The sequence below is a fragment of the Oncorhynchus mykiss genome, chromosome 6 (assembly GCF_057628025.1).
Source record: "Oncorhynchus mykiss isolate SJ-2025 chromosome 6, ASM5762802v1, whole genome shotgun sequence".
Classification (NCBI taxonomy): Eukaryota; Metazoa; Chordata; class Actinopteri; order Salmoniformes; family Salmonidae; genus Oncorhynchus; species Oncorhynchus mykiss.
This window is the reverse complement of record NC_143027.1, coordinates 7,402,381-7,420,000: the sequence shown is the minus strand read 5'-3', so window position 1 is coordinate 7,420,000 and position 17,620 is coordinate 7,402,381. Positions and strand designations below refer to the sequence as shown.

The window sequence follows — 17,620 nt, the reverse complement described above, 5'->3', positions numbered from 1 at the left end:
AAGAAGGAGAGGGCGAGAAGAGAGGGTAAAGAAGAGGAGGAGGAAGAAGGAGAGGGCGAGAAGAGAGGGTAAAGAAGATGAGGAGGAAGAAGGAAAAGTCTTACAAGTTGAACGTCTCCTCCCAGACAGGGTTGAGGTTTCCGTAGATGGTCTTGGTTCTCTTCTTAGTCTTCCCCACCTGGATGGTCACGTAGGGGTCACTGGAGCCAGTCCTGTCTTTAGCCTGGAGACCCTGAGCACTGACAACTAACACACACACACACACACACACACACACACACACACACACACACACACACACACACACACAGTAGGGTAATGTGGGGCTGGTGTGGTGGGGTACTGTTGTGGAGGTGTGGTAGGGTAATGTTGTGGAGGTGTGGTAGGGTAATGTGGGGCTGGTGTGGTAGGGTAATGTGGGGCTGGTGTGGTAGGGTAATGTTGTGGAGGTGTGGTAGGGTAATGTGGGGCTGGTGTGGTAGGGTAATGTGGGGCTGGTGTGGTAGGGTAATGTTGTGGAGGTGTGGTAGGGTAATGTGGGGCTGGTGTGGTAGGGTAATGTTGTGGTGGTGTGGTAGGGTAATGTGGGGCTGGTGTGGTAGGGTAATGTTGTGGTGGTGTTGTGGGGTACTGTGGGTTGTTGTGGGGTAATGTTGTGGAGGTGTGGTAGGGTATTGTGGGGCTGGTGTGGTAGGGTAATGTTGTGGTGGTGTTGTGTGGTAATGTTGTGGAGGTGTGGTGGGGTACTGTGGGTTGTTGTGGGGTAATGTTGTGGAGGTGTGGTGGGGTACTGTTCTGCGATGTGGTGAGGTAATGTGGGGCGGTGTTGTGGGGTAATGTGGGGCGGTGTTGTGGGGTAATGTTCTGCGATGTGGTGGGGTACTGTGGGTTGTTGTGGTGGGGTACTGTGGGTTGTTGTGGTGGGGTACTGTGGGTTGTTATGGTGGGTTGTTATGGTGGGGTACTGTGGGTTGTTGTGGGGTACTGTGGGTTGTTGTGGTGGGGTGCTGTGGGTTGTTGTGGTGGGTTGTTGTGGTGGGGTACTGTGGGTTGTTGTGGGGTACTGTGGGTTGTTGTGGTGGGGTGCTGTGGGGCGGTGAGGTGGGTTGTTGTGGGGTACTGTGGGTTGTTATGGTGGGTTGTTATGGTGTGGTACTGTGGGTTGTTGTGGTGGGTTGTTGTGGTGGGGTACTGTGGGTTGTTGTGGGGACTGTGGGTTGTTGTGGTGGGGTACTGTGGGTTGTTGTGGTGGGTTGTTGTGGTGGGGTACTGTGGGTTGTTGTGGTGGGTTGTTGTGGTGGGGTACTGTGGGTTGTTGTGGGGACTGTGGGTTGTTGTGGTGGGGTACTGTGGGTTGTTATGGTGGGGTACTGTGGGTTGTTATGGTGGGGTACTGTGGGTTGTTGTGGTGGGGTACTGTGGGTTGTTGTGGTGGGGTACTGTGGGGATGGTGTGGTGGGGTACTGTGGGTTGTTGTGGTGGGGTACTGTGGGTTGTTGTGGTGGGGTAATGTGGGTTGTTATGGTGGGGTACTGTGGGTTGTTATGGTGGGGTACTGTGGGTTGTTATGGTGGGGTAAGTGGGGATGGTGTGGTGGGGTACTGTGGGTTGTTATGGTGGGGTACTGTGGGTTGTTATAGTGGGGTACTGTGGGGATGGTGTGGTGGGGTACTGTGGGTTGTTATGGTGGGGTACTGTGGGTTGTTATGGTGGGGTACTGTGGGTTGTTATGGTGGGGTACTGTGGGTTGTTATGGTGGGGTACTGTGGGTTGTTATGGTGGGGTACTGTGGGGATGGTGTGGTGGGGTACTGTGGGTTGTTATGGTGGGGTACTGTGGGTTGTTATGGTGGGGTACTGTGGGTTGTTATGGTGGGGTACTGTGGGTTGTTGTGGTGGGTTGTTGTGGTGCAGTGCGGTGGGATGTGGTGAGGTGGGGTGCTGTAGTTGCAGTGCGGTGGGATGTGGTGAGGTGGGGTGCTGTAGTTGCAGTGCGGTGGGATGTGGTGAGGTGGGGTGCTGTAGTTGCAGTGCGGTGGGATGTGGTGAGGTGGGGTGCTGTAGTTGCAGTGCGGTGGGATGTGGTGAGGTGGGGTGCTGTAGTTGCAGTGCGGTGGGATGTGGTGAGGTGGGGTGCTGTAGTTGCAGTGCGGTACTTTGTGGTTCGGTACAGGACGTACCGGTGATGGTGATCTTGGCAGACCACTTGGAGGTTCCGTCTAACACGTTCTGTTTTATCGTCTTCATCTGCTGAGCATGGAGCAGCTTAGTGACGGCGAACACAGCCCTGATCTCCTCAAAGATCTCTGGCTTGTTCCTCTCCCTGATCTTCATCCTGTCCTTCATTGCTGTGATGATGTGCTGCGTCCGGTCCTCTGCCCCTGTCTTAGAGCTCTTCTCAGCCGCCCCTGGATAGAGGGAAGGCGTGGTGGGAGGAGAGGGGGTGGAGAGAAGGGAGGAGAGAGGGACGGAGAGGGGGAGGAAAGGGGGAGTGAAAAGAGGGGAGGAGAGGAGGAGGAGAGAGGGGAATAGAGAGGGACAGAGAGGAGGAGGAGAGAGGGGAGTAGAGAGGAGGAGGAGAGGGGGAGGAGAGGGGGAGGAGAGGAGGAGAGAGGGGAGTAGAGAGGGACGGAGAGGGAGGAGGAGAGGGGGGAAGAGAGGAGAGGAGAGGGGGAGGAGAGAGGGAGGAGAGTTACAGAAAAATTGAACAGCCTCAGCATTTCAACCCCAACCTCCCCCTCATCTTCCCCTCTACCCTTCCTTCCCCCCTCCTATTCCTCCTCTACTCACTCTGCAGACAGTCAGCGTTGAGCAGCTCCTGGCACTTCTCGTGAACTTTGACCCCACACTCAGCACACCTCATGCCCTGGCGGGCGATGCCCCACAGCAGCCCCTCACACTCATAGCAGTAGGTGGGTGTGGAGGCAGTCCACACCTGGAAGGCGTGGGGCGTTGTGCAGGAGATGGGGTAGATCAGAGCCTGCAGGGTTTTCTTATAAACGTGGCTCTTCTGTAGGAGTGTAAGGGGGGAGACATACAGAGAAAGACAGAAAAATAGATAGGAAGGAGAGAGAGAGAGAGAGAGAGAGGTAGGGAGAGAGAGAGAGAGAGGTAGGGAGAGAGAGAGAGGTAGGGAGAGGGAGAGAGACAGAGAGTGAGAGGTAGGGATAGAGAGAAAGAGATAGATAGGGAAACAGAGAGAGAGAGGGAGGTAGGGAGAGTTAGGGAGAGAGAGAGAGAGAGAGAGAGAGAGAGAGAGAGAGAGAGGTAGAGAGAGAGATAGAGAGGTAGGGAGCAAGAAAGAGAGAGAGTGTGAGAGAGAGACACACACAAAAAGAGAAAATGAGAAAGTGAGACATGTGTTTAGTCAGGTGCAGTAGGTGTCAGGGATGGTGGGTGGTGCAGAGCAGAGCAGAGTCGAGGTACACACCGAACCGTAGGCTGAGGTATGAACACACACCAGGGAACTCAACCGTCTATTGTTTGTTTGGTTGGAACTGGAATGTTACAAAATATATGAGTCACTGTAAACCATCAAGAGAAGCAAGGTTAGGAGAGCAACTTATTCACAGAATGTGACAGGGATTGGTTTAATTTTTATTTTACTAGGCAAGTCAGTTAATAAGAACAAATTGTTATTTACAATGACGGCCTACACCGGCCAAGCCCGGACGACGCTGGCCCAATTGTGCGCCGCTCATGGGACTCCCAATCACGGCCAGATGTGATACAGCCTGGATTCAAACCAGGGACTGCAGTGTTGCCTGTTGCACTGAAATGCAGTGCTTTAGACCGCTGTGCCACTTGGGAGCCCTGCACCACTTGAACCAGGGATAGAGTTTAGGATAGGATTTTCTTCTCAGAATGTGACAGGGATAGAGTTTAGGAGAGGAACTTATTCACAGAATGTGACAGGGATAGAGCGGCCTTTCAGGTTATGTCGATATAGGACTCGTTTCACTGTGAATGTAGATACTTTTGTACCTGTTTCCTCCAGCATCTTCACAATGTCCTTTGCTGTTGTTCTGGGATTGATTTGCACTTTTCACACCAAAGTACATTCATCTCTAGGAGACAGAACACGTCTCCTTCCTGAGCGGTATGACAGCTGCGTGGTCCCATGTTTATACTTGTGTACTATTGTTTGTACAGATGAATGTGGAAACTTCAGGCGTTTGGAAATTGCTCCCAAGGATGAACCAGACTTGTGGAGGTCTACAATTATTTTCTGAGGTCTTGGCTGATTTCTTTCGATTTTCCCATGATGTCAAGCAAAGAGGCGCTGAGTTTGAAGGTAGACCTTGAAATACATCCACAGGTACACCACTCAAATGATGTCAATTATCAGAAGCTTCTTAAGCCATGACATTATTTTCTGGAATTTTCCAAGCTGTTTAAAGGCAGTCAACTTAGTGTATGTAAACTTCTGATCCACTGGAATTGTGATACAAGTGAATTGTGGAATTGTGATATAAGTGAAATAATCTGTCTGTAAACAATTGTTAGAAAAATTACTTGTTTCATGTACAAAGTAGATGTCCTAACCGACTTGCCAAAACTATAGTTTGTTAACAATACATTTGTGGAGTGGTTAAAAAATTAGTTTTAATGACTCCAACCTAAGTGTATGTAAACTTCCGACTTCAACTGTATCACCGAATTGGTGAGGGCACTAGAACAGTCTGCAGCACCCGGCCTCACCCTACTAGAAGTCAAATGTCTATTATTTGCTGATGATCTGGTGCTTCTGTCACCAACCAAGGAGGAGCTACAGCAGCACCTAGATCTTCTGCACAGATACTGTCAGACCTGGGCCCTGACAGTAAATCTCAGTAAGACAAAAATAATGATGCTCCAAAAAAAGGTTCAGTCACCAGGACCAAAAATACAAATTCCATCTAGACACCGTTGCCCTAGAGCACACAAAAAACTATACATACCTCTGCCTAAACATCAGCACCACTGTTAACTTCCACAAAGCTGTGAACGAGCTGAGAGACAAGGCCTATGCCATTAAAAGGAACATAAAATTCAGCATACCAATTAGGAGCTGGCTAAAAATACTTGAATTGGTTATTGCCATATATTGTTGTGAGGTCTGGGGTCTGCTCACCAAAACAAGAATTCACTAAATTGGACAAACACCAAATTGAGACTCTGTATACAGAATTCTGCAAAAATATCCTCTGTGTACAACGTAGAACACCAAATAATGCATGCAGAGCAGAATTAGACCGATACCCACTAATTATCAAAATCCAGAAAAGAGACGTTAAATTCTACAACCACCTAAAAGGAAGTGATTCCCAAACCTTCCATAATAAAGCCATCACCTACAGAGAGATGAACCTGGAGAAGAGTCCCCTAAGCAAGCTGGTCCTGGGGCTCTGTTCACAAACACAAACACACCCTACAGAGCCCCAGGACAACAGCACAATTAGACCCAACCAAATCATGAGAAAACAAAAAGATAATTACTTGACACATTGGAAAGAATTAACAAAAAAACAGAGCAAACTGGAATGCTATTTGGGCCTAAACAGAGAGTACACAGTGGCAGAAAAACGTACCAAACAGACCCCACAGAGCCCCAGGACAGCAGCACAATAAGACCCAACCAAATCATAAGAAACCCCCCAAAATTATTACTGACTCAAACTTAAGGCAAGCTTTGACTATGTACATACTCAGTGAGCATAGCCTTGCTATTGAGAAAGGCTGCTGTAGAGAGAACTGACTCTCAAGAGAAGACAGGCTATGTGCTCACTGCCCACAAAATGAGGTGGAAACTGAGCTGCACTTCCTAACCTCCTGCCCAATGTATGACCATATTAGAGATGCATATTTCCCTCTGATTACACAGATCCACAAAGAATTTGAAAACAAACCAAATTTTGATAAACTCCCATATCTACTGGGTGAACTACTACAGTGTGCCATCACAGCAGCAAGATTTGTGACCTGTTGCCACGAGAAAAGGGCAAACAGTGAAGAACAAACACCGCTGTAAATACAACCCATATTTATGTTTATTTATTTTCCCTTTTGTACTTTAACTATTTGCACATCGTTACAACACTGTATATAGACATAATATGACATTTGAAATGTCTTCATTCGTTTTTCGCATTTCTGTGAGTGTAATATTTACTGTTTATTCACTTTTGTTAATTATTTACTTCACAACATATGTTTCCATGCCAATAAAGCCATTAAATTGACATGTGAATTGAATAGAGAGAGAGAGAGAGACTTGCTTTGGCAATGTAAACATATGTTTCCCATGCCAATAAAGCCCCCTTACGTTGAGATTAAGAGAGAGAGAGACTTGCTTTGGCAATGTTAACATATGTTTCCATGCCAATAAAGCCATTAAATTGACATGTGAATTGAATAGAGAGAGAGAGAGAGACTTGCTTTGGCAATGTAAACATATGTTTCCCATGCCAATAAAGCCCCCTTACGTTGAGATTAAGAGAGAGAGAGACTTGCTTTGGCAATGTTAACATATGTTTCCATGCCAATAAAGCCATTAAGTTGACATGTGAATTGAATAGAGAGAGAGAGAGAGAGAGAGAGAGAGAGAGAGAGATAAGGCGGGAGAGGGAGAGAGGGGAGGAGGGAGAGAGGGCGGGAGAGAGGAGGTGGGAGAGGGAGAGAGGGGGGGGAAAGGGAGAGGGAGAGTGAGAGGGACGGAGATTGGAGACAGGATACAGGATAGGGAGAGGGAGAGAACTGTACCAGGGAGAGCCACACAATGCTATTTATAAACTCACACCTCACACAAGAGGACCAAAGAAGGGTCAGGTAGAATAGATTGCCAAGAGTGGTGAACGGTGTGTGTGTGTGTGTGTGTGTGTGTGTGTGTGTCCTCTCACCAGCTCATGGTCCTTGATGGATGTATTTGTAGCCACAGAGAGCCCTGCCTTCCTGGCCTGCAACAGGGACTGAGACAGAGGGAATGAAAATGAAAAAATGAAACATTTTAATGTTTTAGATACACTTTTCAATAGGAAGTCACATTTTCATGGGGGAAGGTATGTGATGTTATCTACACACCTTCACATGTGAAAGCAGAGCGAGGGGGGGGGGGATTCTTCTGCAAATGTGTGAACAGGGGATATGGTTTCTTAGCATTCAATCAATCAAATACATTTATAAAGCCCTTCTTACATCAGCTGTCAGAAACCCAACCTGCTGTACAGAAACCCAGCCTGCTGTACAGAAACACAGCCTGCTGTACAGAAACCCAGCCTGCTGTACAGAAACCGGGTTTCTGTACAGAAACCCAGCCTGCTGTACAGAAACCCAGCCTGCTGTACAGAAACCGGGTTTCTGTACAGAAACACAGCCTGCTGTACAGAAACACAGCCTGCTGTACAGAAACCCAGCCTGCTGTACAGAAACACAGCCTGCTGTACAGAAACCCAGCCTGCTGTACAGAAACCCAGCCTGCTGTACAGAAACCCAGCCTGCTGTACAGAAACCCAGCCTGCTGTACAGAAACCCAGCCTGCTGTACAGAAACCCAGCCTGCTGTACAGAAACACAGCCTGCTGTACAGAAACCCAGCCTGCTGTACAGAAACCCAACCTGCTGTACAGAAACACAGCCTGCTGTACAGAAACCCAGCCTGCTGTACAGAAACCCAGCCTGCTGTACATAAACCCAGCCTGCTGTACAGAAACACAGCCTGCTGTACAGAAACACAGCCTGCTGTACAGAAACACAGCCTGCTGTACAGAAACCCAGCCTGCTGTACAGAAACACAGCCTGCTGTACAGAAACACAGCCTGCTGTACAGAAACACAGCCTGCTGTACAGAAACCCAGCCTGCTGTACAGAAACACAGCCTGCTGTACAGAAACCCAACCTGCTGTACAGAGACCCAACCTGCTGTACAGAAACCCAACCTGCTGTACAGAGACCCAACCTGCTGTACAGAAACCCAGCCTGCTGTACAGAAACACAGCCTGCTGTACAGAAACCCAGCCTGCTGTACAGAAACACAGCCTGCTGTACAGAAACCCAGCCTGCTGTACAGAAACCCAGCCTGCTGTACAGAAACCCAGCCTGCTGTACAGAAACCCAGCCTGCTGTACAGAAACACAGCCTGCTGTACAGAAACCCAGCCTGCTGTACAGAAACCCAACCTGCTGTACAGAAACACAGCCTGCTGTACAGAAACCCAGCCTGCTGTACAGAAACCCAGCCTGCTGTACATAAACCCAGCCTGCTGTACAGAAACACAGCCTGCTGTACAGAAACACAGCCTGCTGTACAGAAACACAGCCTGCTGTACAGAAACCCAGCCTGCTGTACAGAAACACAGCCTGCTGTACAGAAACACAGCCTGCTGTACAGAAACACAGCCTGCTGTACAGAAACCCAGCCTGCTGTACAGAAACACAGCCTGCTGTACAGAAACCCAACCTGCTGTACAGAGACCCAACCTGCTGTACAGAAACCCAACCTGCTGTACAGAGACCCAACCTGCTGTACAGAAACCCAGCCTGCTGTACAGAAACACAGCCTGCTGTACAGAAACCCAGCCTGCTGTACAGAAACACAGCCTGCTGTACAGAAACCCAGCCTGCTGTACAGAAACCCAGCCTGCTGTACAGAAACCCAGCCTGCTGTACAGAAACCCAGCCTGCTGTACAGAAACCCAGCCTGCTGTACAGAAACACAGCCTGCTGTACAGAAACCCAGCCTGCTGTACAGAAACACAGCCTGCTGTACAGAAACCCAGCCTGCTGTACAGAGACCCAGAAGCCTGGGTACCAGTCCGTTTGAGTGACACAGAGTTCATGGAGTGGAATGTTGGCTTTAACAGGTTCTGGATTTCAGGCTAAAAGGTTTCTATGGATCAGTTGTGTAATGTGAGTCAGACTGTGTGGTTGTCAGAGGACAGATCGTCATCATGTTAGCGGTTCTTAGCTCTTAGAGATGCTCTGATGTGTCCCTGTGTGTCTGGTCTCCCTCTCTTCCTCCACAGTGGACTGTGTGGTAACCGCATAAACACTCTAAGAGCCTCCCTCTCTCTCTCTCTCTCTGCCCTCTCTCTCTCCGCCCTCTCTCTCTCTCTCCGCCCTCTCTCTCTCTCTCTCTCCGCCCTCTCTCTCTCTCTCCGCCCTCTCTCTCCGCCCTCTCTCTCTCTCTCTCTCTCTCTCTCTCTCTCTCTCTCTCTCTCTCTCTCTCTGCCCTCTCTCTCTCTCTCTCTCCGCCCTCTCTCTCTCTCTCCGCCCTCTCTCTCTCTCTCTCTCCGCCCTCTCTCTCTCTCTCCGCCCTCTCTCTCTCTCTCTCTCCGCCCTCTCTCTCTCTCTCTCTCTCCGCCCTCTCTCTCCGCCCTCTCTCTCTCTCTCTCTCTCTCCGCCCTCTCTCTCTCTCCGCCCTCTCTCTCTCTCCGCCCTCTCTCTCTCTCCGCCCTCTCTCTCTCTGCCCTCTGTCTGTCTGTCTGTCTGTCTGTCTGTCTGTCTGTCTGTCTGTCTGTCAGTGTCTTGCTAGACCTGCTAATCAAACAGCTGAGCCGCTCCATGCTAAAATGGCTAGAATGTTCTGAGGAGAAAAACAGGAGACAAACTAAGAGACCACTCTGCCATCGTAATCACGGTCCGTATGAGGTGTGTTAAACGTACGACAGCTTGTGTGTGTGGGAGAAGCGCTGGACGGGATTCTAATTGGAGTGTATTTTGTTAACGTGAAGTTAACGCGCCAGACTCGTTTCATAACATAACAGCATATTGTTTTTTTCATTTTAACCAGGAGAAGAGCAGATGGTCACTTGACTTTGTGGAGTACCAGAACACGTTGACTAAAGCTCAGGTCTACTTTCTCTCTCTACGGTTTGACTGTTGAGCTCAGAGTGTTGTAGACTTGTTGTTGTCAATGTGTGCGGCTGTGAGCATTGTGCAGTCGTGACACCCAGCTTGTGTTTCCCAAACAGAGAGGATCTGCCTGTCTTTGTCTCCTTCTGTATGTGTGTTGTAGACTAAATGATGTTGTTTATTGTGTGTACATGATATGTGTGTGTGTGTGTGTGTGTGTGTGTGTGTGTGTGTGTGTGTGTGTGTGTGTGTGTGTATGTGTGTATGTGTGTGTGTGTGTGTGTGTGCGCGTGTGTGTGTGTGTGTGTGTGTGTGTGTGTGTGTGTGTGTGTGTGTGTGTGTGTGTGTGTGTGTGTGTGTGTGTGTGTATGTGTGTATGTGTGTGTGTGTGTGTGTGTGTGTGTGTGTGTGTGTGTGTGTGTGTGTGTGTGTGTGTGTGTCCATGCTATCATACAGTATTATACTGGAATTTAGACATTCATGTCAATGGGATTGGAAGGACAAATGGCTAAAACCAGGAGGAGAAAACTCACTGACACTTACCATTGTCTGAGGGAAGAGAGAGACAGGGCAGGCAGAGAGAGAGAGAGACAGGGCAGAGGGAGAGAGAGAGAGAGAGAGAGACAGGGCAGGCAGAGAGAGAGAGACAGGGCAGAGGGAGGGAGAGAGAGAGAGAGAGAGAGACAGGGCAGGCAGAGAGAGAGAGAGACAGGGCAGGCAGAGAAAGAGACAGGGCAGGGCAGGCAGAGAGAGAGAGAGACAGGGCAGGCAGAGAGAGAGAGAGACAGGGCAGAGGGAGAGAGAGAGAGAGAGACAGGGCAGGCAGAGGGAGAGAGAGAGAGACAGGGCAGGCAGAGAGAGAGAGAGAGAGACAGGGCAGGCAGAGGGAGAGAGAGAGACAGGGCAGAGGGAGAGTGAGAGACAGGGCAGAGGGAGAGAGAGAGACAGGGCAGGCAGAGGGAGAGAGGCAGGGCAGAGGGAGAGAGAGAGACAGGGCAGGCAGAGGGAGAGAGAGAGACATGGCAGAGGGAGAGAGAGAGAGACAGGTCAGGCAGAGGGAGAGAGACAGGGCAGGTAGAGGGAGAGAGAGAGAGAGACAGGGCAGAGGGAGAGAGAGAGAGAGACAGGGCAGAGGGAGAGAGAGAGAGACAGGGCAGAGGGAGAGAGACAGGGCAGAGGGAGAGAGAAAGAGAGACGGGGCAGATGGAGAGAGACAGGGCAGAGGGAGAGAGAGAGAGACAGGGCAGAGGGAGAGAGACAGGGCAGAGGGAGAGAGAGAGACAGGGCAGAGGGAGAGAGAGAGACAGGGCAGAGGGAGAGAGAGAGACAGGGCAGAGGGAGAGAGAGAGAGGGCAGAGGGAGAGAAAGACATTATTATTTTGTAATATATTACTTTACCTTAATAGATGTCTTATTGATCTATTTATTTACTTCCAAAGATGTTATTCTAGGTTTGTCTGAGGTACTGTAAATTCAGGGGTGAAAGGTCAAAATGACAGTAGGTAAGTGGGCAGGGTTGAGGGGTCAAAAGAACTCACCAGCTCGCCGACCAGGGGGATAGGCTGTTTTTTGCGGAGGTCAGGCATACTGTCGATCCCAAAGGGCGTGGCACCACTAAACACACACAGTTATAAACAACAAAATAAAAACAAAAACACAGGATCAAATATATTAGAGGTTATAATTACAGGAGTATGTTCAGACACACACACACACACACACACACACACACACACACACACACACACACACACACACACACACACACACACAGAGAGAGAGAGAGGAGGTGTCACTGACGCAGGCTTGGCCCACGAGTGCTTGCTGGGCTCTCCATCTCTGTTTCGGCCCTGTAATAGAGGTCAAAGGTCAGATGTTTAGCCACTGAGACCGACAGTTCTTATAGAAGTTACAATAATATAGCATGCCCACATTATATCAGACAGAGAAAGACAAAGACATAAAGGTACAGAAAGAGATAGACAGAGAAAGAGAGAGACAGTGAAAGAGAGAGACAGAGAAAGAGAGGGAGAAAGAGAGAGACAGAGAAAGACAGAGGGAGAAAGAGAGAGACAGAGAAAGAGAGAGACAGACAAAGACAGAGAAAGAGAGACAGATAAAGAGAGAGACAGAGAAAGAGAGAGACAGAGAAAGAGAGACTCATTTAACATCTGTAATGTTCCCTCAACTCCTTTAATGTTCCCTCAACTCCTTTAATGTTCCCTCAACTCCTTTAATGTTCCCTCAACTCCTTTAATTTTCCCTCAATTCCTTTAACAAGGAAAACAAGAAGACCCTTCGTGAAGTGGCAACATTATAAAGGGTCAAGGGTCAAATCACCAACAAGAGACAAACCAAACTAAGGAAGCAATGTAGGCAATACTACTGTACATGTTGTTGTCATGTAACACAGTAGTATAAAATGGTATTAACTCATGAGCAAGAATGGTCAACGTCAAAGCACACAAACATGTTATGAGGACATGCACATAAAGACATTGACTTGAGAAAAGAGACCTGATCGTCATGTCGACTTCCATCTGAAAGGGAGGAAAGAGAAAGAGAAGAGAGGAGGGAGATAGAGAGAGAGAGAAGAGAGGAGAGAGAGAGAAGAGAGAGGAGAGAGATAAAGAGAAGAGAGGTGAGAGAGAAAGAGAAGTGAGGAGAGAGAGAGAAGAGAGGAGAGAGAGAGGATAGAGAAAGAGAAGAGGGGAGAGAGAGAGAGGAGAGGAGAGAGATAAAGAGAAGAGAGGTGAGAGAGAAAGAGAAGTGAGGAGAGAGAGAAAGAGAAGAGAGGAGAGAGAAGAGAGGAGAGAGAAGAGAGAGAAAGAGAAGAGAGGAGAGAGAGAGGAGAGGAGAGAGAGGAGAGAGAGAAAGAGAAGAGATGAGAGGGAGAAAAAGAGAGGAGAGAGAAAGAGAAGAGAGGAGAGAGGAGAGAGAGAAAGAGAAGAGAGGAGAGAGAGAGAAGAGAGGAGAGAGAGAAAGAGGAGAGAGGAGAGAGAGAAAGAGGAGAGAGGAGAGAGGAAAGAGAGACAGAAACAGAGAGACAAAGAGAGTCATCAGCTTAGCAGTACAATTAAAACAACAAGTCCTTGTTGAAGTCCTTCCAGCCAATCCATTAGCAATAACAACTGCTGGGAGAGGGATGGTACAATAATGATGCTGGGGGGTGATGGTACAATAGACAATAGTGATGCTGGGGAGGGGATGGTACAGTAGTGATGCTGAGGGGGGGAGATGGTACAGTAGTGATGCTGGGGGGGTGATGGTACAATAGTGATGCTGGGGGGGTGATGGTCAAATAGTGATGCTGGGGTGGGTGATGGTACAGTAGTGATGCTGGGAGGGGTGATGGTACAGTAGTGATGCTGGGGGGGGTGATGGTACAGTAGTAATGCTGGGGGGGGTGATGGTACAATAGTAATGCTGGGGGGGTGATGGTACAGTAGTGATGCTGGGGAGGTGATGGTACATTAGTGATGCTGGGAGGTTTGTACTGCAGTAGGGAGGCTGGGGAGGTGATGGTACATTAGTGATGCTGGGAGGGTGATGGTACATTACTGATGCTGGGAGGGTGATGGGACATTAATGATGCTGGGAGGGTGATTATACAGTAGTGATGGTGGAAGGGTGATGGTACATTAGTGATGCTGGGGGGTGATGGTACATTAGTGATGCTGGGGGGGTGATGGTACATTAGTGATGCTGGGAGGTGATGGTACATTAGTGATGCTGGGAGGGTGATGATACAGTAGTGATGGTGGGAGGGTGATGGTACAGTAGTGATGCTGGGAGGGGGTGATGGTACATTAGTGATGCTGGGGGGGTGATGGTACAGTAGTGATGCTGGGGGGGTGAGTATACAGTGGTGATGCTGGGGGGTGATGGTACATTAGTGATGCTGGGGGGTGAGTATACAGTAGTGATGCTGGGAGGGGTGATGGTACAGTAGTAATGCTGGGGGGTGCTACATTAGTGATGATGGAGGGTGATGGTACAGTAGTGATGCTGGGAGGGTGATGCTACAGTTGTGATGCTGGGAGGTGATGGTAAAATAGCAAAATGACTAGGTAGATGTGAGAGAATAGAACGAAAAATAGTTATTCATGCTAATAAATAAATAAATAACCAGGTGATGAACATGTGCTCTTGTTCCAGACAGTGCTTTACGAGTAACAGTACGACGGATGGTAGGTGATAGCTACCTGGAATGAGGTTGTCTCCCTTGAAGGTGGACATGGTCATGCTGGTGAGCTGGCGCCGTGACTCCCTCTTCTCCCGAAGGATCTGCTGGAAGGTCCTCAGGCACTTCAGCCTCCGCACCTCCCTCTGGCTTATCTCCAGGGTGTGCTCCTCTGCTCTCTCTGCCTTTCCCGCTGCATCTCTTGCTGCCTCGCCTTCTGGGGCTGCAGGCGTATCTGGGACTTCTGGGTCTTCTGTGTCGGGCTGTGGCAGCGACAGGGATGGGGGTTCGTCTCCCTGCTCCTGCTGGGGTGCCGGCTGCTCAGCCGAGAAGGAGAGTGAGAGGGACTCTACAGTGGTGCATTGCGATAGAGAGATGTTCCGAGTGGGGGTGTGTGATGGGCCCTGAGGCAGAGGTGAGGCTCCTTTTTCTTCTGCCTCTGCATTGGGTGGGGAGACCATAGGCTCTGGACCAAGTGAAGCAAAGTCTAGGCCTGTTTGGGAAACGTCCTGTCTGGAGTAAGGAAGGAGAGAAGGTCCGTAAGGGTCATCCTGAGCCTGTTGGTGGCCGTCGCTGACCTCCTCTGGCAGGGTTTCACCTGGGCAGGGGTCTGAGTGGGCAGAGGAGAGGACACAGGTCTGGGTTAGTCTCTCTGTGTTGTCCAAGGCCCCTGGGTCCGACCCATCCTCTTTTGACGTTTGGGACATATCTGCGTGGGGTAGGTTTGTTTGAGACTCCACCAAAAGGCTTGTGGGCTCAGTCTCATCTCCAGGACTCTTGTCAGTTCCGGGTCCCTCCAACTTGCGTAGTGCCTCCCGCAGGGCGGAGCTGAAGTCCAGCACGGCTCGCCCGATTCGCTTCACGTTAAAACCAACGTTTTGGATCTCTGCGCTGTTAGGGCGCGGGAGGTGCCCTGGCATAACTCCTTCATCTGTATTGACCAATGGAATGTCTGTTTCAGCCACAGTGGTACAGGTCACCTGTAGTGAGCCCCAGGTACAGGTCACCTCTGTAAACTCTTCAGTCATGTCGTGCTCATGGCCAGAATAGTTCTCCAGGTAACTATCTACTTGGCAGTCAGTTGTGTAGCTGAGATCTGTGGGGGGAGCTGTGTAGCCATAGCTCTCCACTCCTTCTGTATGTGCTTCCACTGAGTGGTAACCAGAGCTCTGGGGAAATAAGCAATCAGCAGCACCCTTGTATCCCAGGTTGTGGTACTCTGAGTGGATGTCTGTAGGAACTTGAGTCCCATGATGATGTTGCAGCCTCCGTCTATGGCAGCGCCACTCCTCGTGACTGGAAGTGCTGGCGGGGGACTTGTAGTGTAGTCCAGAGGAGTGGAGAGAGTGGAGGTCGGAGCTTCCTGTAGAGGACTCGGCCAGGGTACCAGTTCTATACCCATCTGAGCCCCTATACCGATCCCAGCTCCCTGTCCCCTCCAAACAGGCAGGTCCCTCTCCTTCCTGCTCTTCCAGACTCCTCTGTCTGGAATAACATTGTTCTTCACACCATATAGTCTTCTCAGTCCCACCATGTTCTCGGCCACCACCACCCCAGCTCTCCACCCCACCACGCCTACTACCACCTCTAGCACCACCACACATTGCACCGTGGCTGGATGAGGGTCTCTCAAGGACCGACTCTGAATTGATGCTGTGTTCTGAGGATAGGGAGCTGGTGCTTGGGAAGTCCTGGTCGTCCTGCTGCTCCAGGTAGCCACAGCTCAGTTTGCTGACCATGGTGGGCTCTGGGATGCTGTGTTTCGGCAGCTCATCATCCTCCTGCTGCTGGCCAACAGGCTCCACTAATTCGGTGCCTGGCGAGACTGTGGTAGACTTCTCTTCTAATGTTGGCAAGTGGAACTCCACTGGCATCCCGTGGATGCTGTGGCGTTGGCTGAAGACGGACGGTCGGCAGACATTGGAATCTGAAGGCACCATCTGCCTGCCTAAACTGCCGTAGGCGCTGACAGGCCTCTGGTGAGGGGTGAAGGAGGATCCGTCACTGCCCCCTGCAGCCCCAGACCAAGCCCCATCTCCTGGACTGCCACTAGCCTTGTTTCCTGAGCGAATGCCCTCTATCTCTAGGAGCACAGCATCCACACAGGAAGACACCTCCTCTACAGAGCCACGCACGGATGAAAGGTAATCTCGCAGATCCGAGATCTCCTCCTGGATTTTGTTGATCCCTCTCAGCTCTTTGAGAATGTGCTCGATGATGGCACTAGACTCTTCTTCCTCCTCTTCCTCCTCTTCCTCCTCCTCCTCGTCTTCTTCTTCCTCGTCCACCTCCAGCAGAGTATCGTGCCGTGTTCTGTTGAAGTTGTAATCCACATAGTCACCCATAGAAACAGGTCTCTTTTGATCTGAACGGGTCCGACCGAAGTCAGCCTTCCCTCCTGCTGCCCCTGCCTCTGCGGCAAACGTTGAGCTGTTCCTGTTTTGGCTAATCCGGTTCTGGTGTAGGGATTCTCTTCTCTGTTCTGGAATGGTCCGGATACCTGCCGGGATTATCCATTTCTGGTGTTTGGGTGTTCGTCTCTTTTCCGGGACAGTCCTAATCCCGTCTGGGATACTCAATTTCTGCTTCCCCGGAGATTGGCTTCTGCTATTGTGCTGCAGAGTGCAAGGGATCCTGACACAGCCCTCTCTGTTCAGCTCCACCTCCCCAATGCAGGAAGCCCCAGACACCCCTTCATGTGCCTTACAGGTGGGGATCCTCGAGGAGCAAACTTCCTCTCTGGGCCCACACCTCACAAAAATATTTGTGGCCTCCTTTCTCTTCTCCTGTCCCTCTCCTCCCCCCTCCTCCTCGATCCCAGCAGAGTAAAGGTCTGGGGCGGGTAGTTCCTGGCCGGATCCTTGGAGCAGGCGGTGGATCTTCTCCCGAATGACAAGCGCTACCCTGGGGTTGGGGGCCCTCTTTTTGCGAACCCGTTCCTTGGTGTCGCCTTTGGGTGCAACGGGTGTTCTGTGTTGTCCATTGAAGCGGTTCTTGGAGAACATCTTCCCGGGACAGAAGCAGAGGCCCCTAGCCTTAGTTATCCCCCCCACATCGTTGCTGGAGTCACATTAAAAGAAGAGGCCGGCATCTAAGTCCGAGAGAACAGATTCATGGGTGCCCATTCAGCTGCACCTCCCAGGAACTTTAGTTCATGGCTGTAGAGACACAAAATCAAGAAACAACACATATTTACTTCAACAATGTGATTATTAGATAATATTAAGCCTATGGCGAATAACACAGGAAAGCCATGTGACTCCAGTCATTTATCTGCACACATTTCCTCTCCTTTCCCATCGAAGCAATATTGGAAGAGGCATAATGTATCATCGGAACTGTAAACCAACCGCTCATTTGGTTCCAACGAAGCAGAAAAGACAAGAACAGGAACAGGAAGTTGTAATCCATAGCAGACTAGATAAACGCTGCATAAATACTTTCTATGTAGAGCAGATGTGTTCCGTTCACAGAGTTCCGTTCTCTCCATTAATGGAAATGGTTATTCACAGGAGCAATTGGGCTCAAGTACCTAGCTCTTGGGATTCTAGTTGAGTAATTACCGCACCTAATTCTTAGAAACTCCTCTGTTATTAATTCACTATATTGTTA

At 49.9% G+C, this 17,620-nt stretch overlaps 1 protein-coding gene across 1 annotated transcript in view; it reads right to left on the bottom strand.

Moving 5' to 3' along the window:
• Nucleotides 1-17,166, bottom strand: part of LOC110525085 (protein unc-13 homolog B) — a 70,720-nt gene extending 53,554 nt beyond the window's left edge. Inside the window, exons 1-8 of the mRNA XM_090236930.1 lie at nt 14,031-17,166; nt 12,343-12,365; nt 11,626-11,675; nt 11,364-11,439; nt 6,878-6,946; nt 2,790-3,009; nt 2,180-2,407; nt 105-246 (exon numbers count right to left, since the gene is read on the bottom strand). Coding sequence (XP_090093056.1) covers nt 105-246; nt 2,180-2,407; nt 2,790-3,009; nt 6,878-6,946; nt 11,364-11,439; nt 11,626-11,675; nt 12,343-12,365; nt 14,031-17,013 — 3,791 coding nt within the window. The 5' untranslated portion in view covers nt 17,014-17,166. The remainder of the gene's footprint in view (nt 1-104; nt 247-2,179; nt 2,408-2,789; nt 3,010-6,877; nt 6,947-11,363; nt 11,440-11,625; nt 11,676-12,342; nt 12,366-14,030) is intronic.
• Between the last annotated feature and the right edge of the window lie 454 nt (nt 17,167-17,620).